The sequence below is a fragment of the Sorex fumeus genome, unplaced genomic scaffold (assembly GCF_029834395.1).
Source record: "Sorex fumeus unplaced genomic scaffold, SorFum_2.1 ptg000122l, whole genome shotgun sequence".
NCBI classification, from domain to species: domain Eukaryota; kingdom Metazoa; phylum Chordata; class Mammalia; order Eulipotyphla; family Soricidae; genus Sorex; species Sorex fumeus.
The window spans coordinates 12,406,400-12,418,016 of NW_026606179.1; the positions used below are offsets into that span (position 1 = coordinate 12,406,400).

Consider the following 11,617-nt stretch of genomic DNA (forward strand, 5'->3'; position numbering starts at 1 on the left):
AAGGGTGAAAGAATTAGTTCAACCCAACAAGGTTTCAAAGATACCCAGTCCTGGATCTCCATGCTACTGAATGCCAACTTTGATACTCGGAGTTTCCGCTGAACTGAGTTTTGGAGACAGAGGGACTTCTAGGAAAACAAAAATCAGAAATTTCAAGACCCAAAACACCCTTCACTTCTCCATTGTTTCATTTCAGGAGGAAATGAAGGGATTGTGAGTCCAGGACACATAGAGAGACCCAGAGATGAGAAGGCTGAGGTGCGCCTGTCTAACCACATATAGACTCACTCTTCCTCACTTGGCTCTATTGTTCATCTAAAACTAACTCCTGTCTACATTTACACAGTATATTACTTTTTATATGATCCCTGTGGGTCACTTGTCATTTCCATGAGAGATGTGTTAGACCTTTGAACTTAACAGACATTGACAATTAGTAGAGACAAAGGGGCAGAAAATTCAGGGAGGGGTACCAACCACTCACCCTGGGGTGGGGCTCATTCATGAATGTTCCCAGCATGCTCCTATGGATAGCTCTTTGGGCTACAACCTGACCTAATTTAAGTAGCATCTTAACAGAGTGGGGTGACATAGCACAGAAAAGAACTCTTTATTTGCATTTTAACTTGGCTACCAGAAACCCTGTGGAGTGATTAACATATTGCACTCAGAAATGCACAGTAACGTCATCCAACACGGAATCACAGACCCCACTCCAGCCCCTTGAAAGAGACTCTGCATCTCCACCACAGTCTCTGTTAACCTCTGGGCATACCGACATTTAAAAAGCATTGATCACATATACAAGGACCACCATGCACTCACCTTCACTTTGGCATTGGAGAATGACTTGGGCATAAATTGAATTGGAAGGTGGGAAGTCATAAATCGTGGACCTTTCTGATCCTTTAATACCTCAAATCCTTTTTTTGTCTCTATCCAGGGGGAACGGTCCCAGATTGGCACAGATTGAATCCACTTGGGGTCGCCTTTGGAACGAATCAGGGAAAGAATCTCTATCATCCAGTTTGTTCCTAAATAAAGGACAGAAAATGACAATCGGAAATTTTCTTTGATTTTTAAAAATGCATTGTACTAAATATGGAACAAAAAAGACACCATTTTCACATGTGCATCGCAATTCTATCAACAAAATTTGAGATCTGAATCAAGTATATACAAAGTACTGGTTGAACTCCACAAGAAGAAAACATCCAACCCTATCAGAAAATGGGTCGGCAAACTGAACAGAAACTTCATCAAAGATGAAATTCGAATGGCTAAAAGACACAAGAGAAAATGCTCTACATCATTAATCATCAGGGAGATGCAAATCAAAACAACAATGAGATATCATTTCATGCCACAGAGACTGGCCCACATCCAAAAGAACAAAAGCAACTGGTGCTGGCGTGGATGTGGCGAGAAAGGGACCCTCCTTCACTGCTGGTGGGAATGCCGACTGGTTCAGCCTTCTGGAAAATAGTATGGACGATTCTCAAAAAACTAGAAATTGAGCTCCCATTTTACCCAGCAATTCCACTCCTGGGAATATACCCCAGAGAGGCAAAAAAGTATAGATGAAGCGACATCTGCAGTTGTCTGTTCATTTCAGCACTGTTTACAATAGCTAGAATCTGGAAAAAACCTGAGTGCCCAAGAGCAGATGATTGGTTAAAGAAGCTTTAGTACATCTACACAATGAAATACTATGTAGCTGTCAGAAAGAATGAAGTCATGAAATTTACATACAAGTGGTACTACGTGGAAAGTATCATGCTAGGCGAAATGAGTCAGAAAGAGAGGGATAGACATAGAAAGATTGCATTCATCTGGGGAACATAAAGTAACAAAATAGGAGACTAACACCCAAGAATAGCCGAGATAAGTACCAGGAGGATTACTCTATGGCTTTGAGGACAGCCGCACACGCTACGGGAAAAGGCAGCTCAGATAGAGAAGGAAGCACCAAATAAAGGGTGTTGGGAGGTTCCTCTCAGGATGGGAAATGCGTGATGAGAGTAGACTATAGTCCGAACAAGATTGCACTCAATGTCTCTTTTACAAACCACAGCACTCAAAAGGAGAGAGATAACAAAAGGGAATGCACTGCCACAGTGGTAGGGTGGGATGGGGGGAAGGGGGTTGGGAGAGATACTGGGACTGGTGGTGGTGGAGAATGGGCACTGGTGGAAGGATGGGTATTCGATCATTGTATAACTGAAACCCAAGCACAAAAATTTGTAAGTCTACAACTGTACCTCATGGTGTTTCACTAATAAAAATTTAAGGAAAAAATTGAGATCTGAAAGCAACCCAATTCCCACAAACAATAAGTGAATTAAAAAGATGAGAATTGTACAGATAGTGAGGAATTCTGGTCATCTGGCAGATTAGATGACGTCCAATTGTTCTCATCTCATGTGGAAGTAATGGAGAAATTAAATACCAGGTGACAGAGACACAGCATTGAATTCCGGAAGACTACAGCTTGCCAGAGTTCTGTCCAGACCCCATACAGAGTCAATTCAACCACGGCACCTCAGATAGAGTGGGTGTGTCCTCTCTGCCTGCTCCAGATAAAATCCTGGTGGCTATGAGCTTCCAGAAGAAAAACCCAGGTGCTGGGGTTCAAGAACTAAGACTCCAGGTCACATGATAGCATGGAGATTGGCCCTCCCTTCCTGTCTCCCTGCCCACTTGGGGTCCTGTCTGCCACACCCACGATCTGCCTCCAGGTGCCATCTCAGGGCATCATAAGCCTTGATCCAGAATTGCCCAAATGAATCTCAAAATGAATTAGCTCCCCACAGAGATGCCTCTGGACCCCAACCATTTACAATATAAAAATTCCAGAAGCACATGGCCCCTTTCACAGCCTATCATGATATTCTTATAGGCTATCATATATATTTTATATAATTATATATAAATATATTTATATAACATATAGGGCTGGAGCGATATCACAGTGGTAGGGCGTTCGCCTTACAAGCAGCCAACATGGCCGACCCGAGTTCGATTCCTCCACCCCTCTCGGAGAGCCCGGCAAGCTTCCGAGAGTATTCGATTTGCCAAACACAGTAACAACAAAGTCTCCAATGGAGATGTTACTGGGCCCGCTCGAGCAAATCGACGATCAACGGGAGGGCCTTTACCTTTACCTTTTTTATATAACATATATTCTATATATCATATATAAAATATCATGATATTCATAATGGGCAGTAGAAAATAAATTATTTAGCATCTGGCCTTGTCAGGATGGCTTGACTGGTGGTGGGAAAACTCGAAATAATGGTGGTGCGAAGGTGTAATGGTGGCAAGATTGGTGTTTTAATATTGAATGTAATGAACTAATGTGAACAATCTTATGAAAATAAAATTAAAACAATAATGATAAAAATAATGCCACAGCCATGCTGAGACCTCCTGCCACACGTCCTGGCCTCATGCATGAAGGAACCGGCAGAGGAACCCAGGCATGCGGGTCCTGGGACTGAGATCTCCAAGCCTGCTCGGATCGGGGCTGAGCATCCTCCACCAAAATCCTCCATCTTCCAGTAGGCAGGCGTCACACTCACCAACTGCCCCTGGCGCCAGGTAATCCCATCAATGGCCAAGACCCAGAGACTATAAAACCCAGCTCCCGGAAGTGTGCAGCCGCATTAACGGTGGCACAACATCTTATTATCTCGTTCCTACTTTGGAGAACCCGGCAGGCTACCGAAAGTATCTTGCCTGCACGGCAGAGTCTGACAAACTCCCCTTGGCATATTCAATATGCCAAATACCAATAACGATGAATCTCATTCTCCTAACCCTGAAAGATAATTGAATATGGCACTTTTTAAAATCTCAGGGCTAGGGCAAAGGAGACGTTACTGGTGTCTGCTCGAGGCAATCAATGAACAACAGGGTGATTGTGATCGTGAATAAAAATAAAATGAATAAAAAATAGATACCGGGTTATATAGCTGATAATCAATCAATAAAATAAATACGAAAATAAAGCAGTGGGACTCTGGGAAAGGTACCCCTTAGCCTGCACCCATCGTTTTGACGTTATTGAGGGACGAGTGGTTGAGCAGCGGTGCAGGGCTGTTGCCAATTTGGTGTTGAATTTGGAATGGTGCAGTGTATCCCCAAACAGAAACATTTATACTCTTGAAACACTTTGGTACCTCAGTAAGCAAAGAAACAATGAAATGTCTCAGTGCTGGGGACATGTCTGGAATTCTCTGCCCATTTCCCCATAGTTCTCTTTGTAAGACAGTCTTGACTTACGAGAAGGAGTTTCATACCTGGTTATAAACATTCAAGCAGCACCTTCTACTGAATCCATATAAACTCTCCCTTTACATGCACTTTTAAATATACATATATATGTAAATATATGTATATATATAAAACACCATGATTTACCATATTGTTCAAAATACAATTATTTCAGGTATTAAATGTTCAAACAACATGCCTACCTCTAGTGTGAACTTCCCTCCACCGATGTCCCTGATAACCCACCCACCATCTCACGGTATCGCTTAGGAGGTAAATCAATTTTACTTCCTATGCATTATTACAACACAAAGGCTAATGAAATGATCCAAACTAAGGTCAATAAAAGTTCATTGGTTTTCACTGTTATAATTTCATAATGTTGTTACTGAATTATTGAGGATTTCCTGAGCAGGTTGGTGCTTAGTTGTTCACATTCATTCTTAGCATCTCAAACAGATGAAACTTTTCTTCTCTTTAAATTGTCTTTAGACAATTCTGAGCGTCTGCCTTCCCCTCTTCACTCCTCACATTGTGCTGATCTCGTCCCAAACCCAGGTCTGTTCATCTGCCGGTATTTGAAACCAGGACTTGGATCTCTCCCTGCAAGACCCAGGCGTCCTCCCAGACACCTGGAGAAAAGCAGTTCTAAGTGTCTGCCTTCCCCTCTTCACTCCTCACACTGCGCTGATCTCCTCCCAAACCAAGGTTTTCGTGGGAGGCATGGCCTCTAAACAAGTCAGCATGGCTTCTGTAGAAGTGGGCGTGGCATATTTTTCAGTGCGCCAATGCTCATGCTGCCGCAGGTAGTTTAGCCATACTGAAGAACCTACTCCCCAAGGAACCTAGTCCCCAACCTACACAGCAATATGAAGAAACAACGCAAATCCCCACCACAAGGGGAGGACAGCGGAAAGAATTCAGAAGACTCTGTCGATACTGCTCACCTAAGGGACCTCTCTGACATAGAATTCAGATACAAAGTCTTGAAGATGTTCAATCAACTCAATGAAACAGTCAGACAGACATCTAGTAACATGACAGAAAAAATCGACAAATTACGCAAAGAAATGTAAGAAGAAATGTCATGATTAAAAGATTCCATAGATGAAATGAAAACTCAGTCTCTTCTCTCAACAATAGAATGACCACAGCTGAAGAGAGAATCAGTGAGCTGGAAGATCAGCTGCATCAAGCCAACAGGCAACAACAAACAGTGGCAAGGGACCTCAAAATAGCTCTACAGAGAATCAGAGTCCTAGCAGAAGACTCCAAGAGGAACAACATTAGAATCTCTGGTTTTCACTGGGAAACAATCCCAACATAAAAAACAAGGTGAAACAAATCATTGCTGAAAAATTCCCAGGCTCCACAATGCAGTCATTCAGGTTCAAGGAGCCCGAAGGGTGCCAGCTAAAAGAGACCCTAACAAAAACACTCCAAGACATATCATAGTTAGAATGATTGATGCTGCCAATAGATATACAATAATGCAAGCAGCAAGGGCAAAAAAGGAAATCACATACAAAGGAGCACCCCTTAGATTCACAGCAGATCTATCAGAGGAAACCCTCCAAGCCCTAAGGCAGTGGCGAGATATAGTGAAAAAACTCAATGAAATGAATACTTCACCAAGAATACTCTATCCGGCTGAACGCTCACTCAAAATCGAAGGAACAGTACACTATTTTCAAGACAAACAGCAGTTCAGGAAATTCAGAGACTCAAAAACAAACGTAAAACAAGGGCTAAAGGGGCTACTGTAAGACAAAACAAACCCTACAAACACAACACACCCTTACATAAAGATGACACAAAATCCCATAAAAATAATTTCTCTCAATGTCAACGATCTAAATACACCAATTAAGAGACACAAAGTGGCAAAATGGATTCAGAGACAGAACCCAACATTCTGCTGCCTACAAGAAACACATGTCAACAGACAGAGAAAACATAGACTCAAAGTCAAAGAATGGAAAACAATCCTGCAAGCAAACAGCTCCCTCAAAAAAGCTGGGATGGCCATACTAGTATCCGGCAGCATTAATTTAGCTTTGAAAAAGATTAGAATGGACAGCGGAGGCTATTTTCTCTTCATCAAGGGATACATACAACAGGAAGAAATCACACTCTTAAATGTATACGTACCAAATGAGGGAACAGCTAAATATTTAAAACAACTGCTAACAGATTTTAAGGAGGACATTGTTAGCAACACAATAGTAGCTGGAGATTTCAACATCACCTTATCACCTCTAGATAGATCAACAAGAACAAAACTCAGCAAGGAAACATTGGCTTTGAAAGAAGAAATAGAAGAGAAAGGGCTTATAGACTTATACAGGGCTTTACACCCCAAAAAGAAAGAACACACATTCTTCTCCAGTGCGCATAGATCATTTTCCAAATTAGTCCATGTCCTAGGCCACAAAACATACCTAAATAGAATCAGAAAGATAGAAATAGTATCAACAATCTTTTCAGATCATGATGCACTGAGATTAGAAGTGAATCACACACAGACACGGAGAACCAAATCAAACACATGGAAATTAAACAACTCAATTAACAACGAGTGGATCAGGAAGGAAGTCAAGGACGAAAACAAAAGACACATGGAAGTAAATGAGAATGAAGACACGAGTTACCAGACTTATGGGATGCAGCGAAAGTCATGTTAAGGGGAAAATTTATAGCTCTGCAAGCATATCTCAGGAAAAAAGAAAGCATGCACATAAACAACTTGACTTCACAGTTCAAGATTTTAGAAAAGGATGAACAGAAAGAGCCCAAAGTGGGCAGAAGGAAAGAGATCATAAAACTTATAGCAGAAATCAATGGCATAGAAACCAAAGAAACAATTCGAAAGATCAATGAAACCAAGAGCTGGTTCTTCAAGAAAATAAATAAGATAGATAAACCACTAGCAACAATCACAAAGAAACAGAGAGAACCCTAATAAATCGAATCAGAAATAAGAATGGGATATCACAACAGAAACCAAAGAAATTCAAAAGATCATCAGAGACTACTTTGAAAGTCTGTATGCCACGATAGAAGAAAACCTAGAATAAATGGATAAATTCCTAGATTCCTATCATCTCCCAAAGCTGAATCAAGAAAATACAGAGTACCTGAATAGACCTATTCACATCAAGGAAATTGAAACTGTAATCAAAAGTCTTCCCAAAAACAAAAGCCCAGGTCCAGATAGATTTACTAGCGAATTTTTTCAAACATTTAAAGAGGACCTACTGCCAGTTTTTCTCAAGATTTTCCAGGAAATTGAAAAAACGAAAACTCTTCCAAACAGTTTCTATGAAGCCCATATCTCCCTCATACCAAAAGGAAACAAAGACACCACAAGAAAAGAAAACTACAGGCCGATATCCCTGATGAACACAGATGTGAAGATTCTCAACAAAATACTAGCAAATAGAAATCAACAACTCATCAAAAAGATCATACACCATGACAAGTGGGATTGATCCCGGGGATGCAAGGATGGTTCAACATTTGAAAATCAATCAACATAATCCATCATATCAACCAAAGAAAAGATAAAAATCTTATGATCATATCAATAGATGCAGAGAAAGCACTTGACAGGATTCATCACCGATTCATGATGAAAACACTTGCTAAAATGGGGGTAGAGGGGACTTTCCTCAATATAGTTAAAGCTATCTACCACAAACCGACAGCAAACATGATCCTCAATGGAGAAAAACTGAGAACCTTCCCCCTAAGATAAGGGACGAGACAAGGATGCCCACTCTCTCCACTACTGTTCAATATAGGACTGGAAATACTTGCAATAGTGATTAGGCAAGAAAAAGATGTTAAGGGCATCCAGGTAGGAAGGAAGAAATCAAGCTCTCACTATTCACAGATGATATGATACTATACTTAGAGAACCCTAAAACCTCTACCAAGAAACTCCTAGAAACAATAGACTTGTATAGTAAAGTGGCAGGCTATAAAATCAATACCCAAAAATTCACGGCTTTCCTATACGCAAATAGTGAAAGAGAAGAAAGTGACATGAAGAAAACAATGCCATTCACAATTGTGCCCCAGAAAATCAAATACCGGGGAATCAGCTTAACTAAGGAATTAAAGGATCTGTACAAAGAAAACTACAAAACGCTACTTCAGGAAATAAAAGAGGACATGAGGAAATGGAAAGATATCCCCTGCTCATGGGTCGGGAGACTTAACATTGTCAAAATGGCAATACTACCGAAAGCATTGTATAAATTCAATGCAATCCCTATAAGGATACCCATGACATTCTTCAAAGAAATGGAGCAAACACTCCTGAAATTTATATGGAACAATTAGCCCCCACGAATAGCTAAAGCAATTCTTGGGAAAAAGAAAATGGAGGAATCAACATCCCGAACTTCAATCTCTACTACAAAGCAGAAATAATTAAAACAGCATGGTACTGGAACAAAGGCAGAGCTGCAGACCAATGGAACAGAATTGAATATACCGACATCTCCTCCCAAGCATATGATCATCTATTCTTCGATAAGGGGCCAAGAAAAGTGAAATGGAGCAGGGAAAGCCTCTTTAATAAATTGTGCTGACAAAATTGGACGGCTACATGCAAAAAAGTGGGCTCAGAACTCTGCCTAATGCCATGTACAAAAGTAAGATCAAAATGGCTTTATGACCTCAGCATCAGACCGGAATCCATAAAGTTCATTGAAGACAAAGTTGAAAAAACCCTCCATGATATTGAAGCTAATGGTATCTTTAAAGATATCATGCCACTGGCCAAGCAAGTGAAAACAGAGATAGCCAAATGGGACTATCTTAAACTAAGAAGCTTCTGCACCTCAAAAGAAACAGTGACCAAAATACAAAGAGAGTCTACAGAATGGAAAGGATATTCGCCAAATACATATCTGACAAGGGTTTGATATCAAGGATATACAAAGTACTGGTTGAACTCCACTAGAAGAAAACACCCAACTCATCAAAAAATGGGGTGAGTAAATGAACAGAAACTTTTGCAAAGAAGAAATCCGAATGGCTAAAAGGCACATGAGAAAATGCTCTACATCACTAATCATCAGGGAGATGCAGATCAAAACAACAATGAGATATCATTTCACACCACAGAAACCGGCCCACATCCAAAAGAACAAAAGCAACCGATGTGGCACGGATGTGGTGAGAAAGGGACCCTCCTTTACTGCTGGTGGGAATGCCGACTGGTCCAACCCTTTTGGAAAACAGTATGGACTATTCTCAAAAATTTAGAAATTGAGCTCCCATCTGACCCAGCAATATCATTCCTGGAAATATATCCCAGAGAGAAAAAAAAAGTATAGTCGAAGTGACATCTGCACTTGTTTGTTCATTGCAGCACTCTTTTCAATAGCCAGAATCTGGAAAAACCCTGAGTGCCCGAGAACAGATGACTGATTAAAGAATCTTTGGTACATTTACACAATGGAGTACTATATAGCTGTTAGAAAAGACGAAGTCATGAAATTCACATACAAGTGGTACTACATGGAAAGTATCATGTTAAGCGAAATGAGTCAGAAAGAGTGGGATAGACACAGAAAGATTACATTCATCTTGGGAACAAAAAAGCAAAAAAATGGGAGACTAACACCCAGGAGTCGCCTAGATTAGTACCAGGAATGTTGCTCCATGACTTGGAGGCCAGCCACACGTGCTAGGGGAAAAGGAAGCTCAGATAGAGAAGAGAGCACCAAATAAAGGGTGTTGTGAGGATCCTCCCATGGTGGGAGAAGTTGCTGAAAGTAGACTATAGACCGAACATGATTGCCACTCAATGCCTCTCTTGCAAACCACAGGACCCAGAGAGAGAGAGAGAGAGAGAGAACAAAAGGGAATGCTGTGCCACAGAGGCAGGGTGGGATGGGTGAATGGGGGGTGGGAGGGATGCTGGGACCCGTATTGGTGGAGGACGGGCGCTGGTGGAGGGATGGGTACTTGATCATTGTATAACTGAAACCCAAGCACAAAAATTTGTAAGTCTATAACTGTACCTCATGGTGTTTCACTAATAAAAAATTGTCTTTAATCCACTTTACAACTGAAAAGTGAAACTCTACTCACAGGACATAGCCTGATCACAGGACTATATGTAGTGTGTAGTGAAGTCGCTACAGTCCCAGCAAATCAACAAACTCTCTTCTAGGTCTTTGATGAGCTCCGTCTAGATTTCTGCATCTTGTCCTAGTTGAAACACTTGATAATGTCTTAGGATTCTGTCCTATTGGCTCCCTAGAGCCTGGGTATCCCCCACCCAAGGCCTGTTAGGATGTCTCTGTTCCTGTTCCACGTCCAGTTCCCTGGACACTGGTGGTCTGGCCTATAGAAAGCCTCTCTTCTTTCCCTAATGCCCACAGACAAAGCCACAACCCATCTCTGCACCTGCTCCAGCTGCCTTACCTGATTTAGGGTAGGTTAGCAGCAAGACATCTTCATCCTTAAACAAAAAATTATGCCACTCTTCTGTCATGAAAGCAGGTGTGAAAATCACGGTCGGAAAAAGTACACCATTAATCCTTTTCTCAACAGACATTCTGATTGCTTTCTTTGGAGGAAAGTGTTATCCACAGTTGGAGGTTGCTCCATTTACTGTAAGTTCCACATTATAATTAAGTCCAAACAATCACTAAGGCTGGTGCAAGGATCATGATATTATGCAACTGTGAGGTCACTCAAAAGACATTAAGTGGAATCTGAGTATGAATCTTTTTTTCCAATAATGATAGACTTAATTTATTTCAAGTTCACTGTTTCACTGTCCTCCCTTTGTTCATTGATTTGCTCGAGCTGGTCCAGTAACGTCTCCATTTTGAGACTTGTTGTTACTGTTTTTGTCATATTGAATACGTCACAGGTAGCTTGCCAGGCTTTGCCATATGGGCGATATACTCTCAGTAGCTTGCCGGGCTCTCCGAGAGGGGCGAAGGAATCGAACCCAGCTCGGCCTGGCAGGCTTCACGCAAGGCAAACTCCCTACAGTCTATTTCTTCTCTTTTCTGAATCCTCTTATTTCCCATATAGCTCTATTTCTTTTCAACAGAGAATTTTGTTTTGTCAGTTTATTTGCTTGCTTATTTATATATGCAATTGGAACTGTCCCACAATTATCTTTCTTTCTTTTTTTGTAAAAAATTTATTTATTGAATTACCATGAAAACAGTTACAAAGCTTTCATGTTAAAATTTCGGCCACACAATGATAAAACATCCATCACTTCACCAATGCACATTTTCCACCATTAAAAACCCCAATATATTCCCCTATCCTACCCACCCTTACACCCACCCGTGTGGCA

General features: G+C 41.1%; 1 protein-coding gene across 1 annotated transcript in view; it reads right to left on the reverse strand.

Moving 5' to 3' along the window:
- Window positions 1-10,855, reverse strand: part of LOC130043324 (sulfotransferase 2A1-like) — a 29,940-nt gene extending 19,085 nt beyond the window's left edge. Inside the window, exons 1-2 of the mRNA XM_056135576.1 lie at window positions 10,723-10,855; window positions 826-1,034 (exon numbers count right to left, since the gene is read on the reverse strand). Of these exons, the coding sequence (XP_055991551.1) occupies window positions 826-1,034; window positions 10,723-10,855 (342 nt within the window). The remainder of the gene's footprint in view (window positions 1-825; window positions 1,035-10,722) is intronic.
- Between the last annotated feature and the right edge of the window lie 762 nt (window positions 10,856-11,617).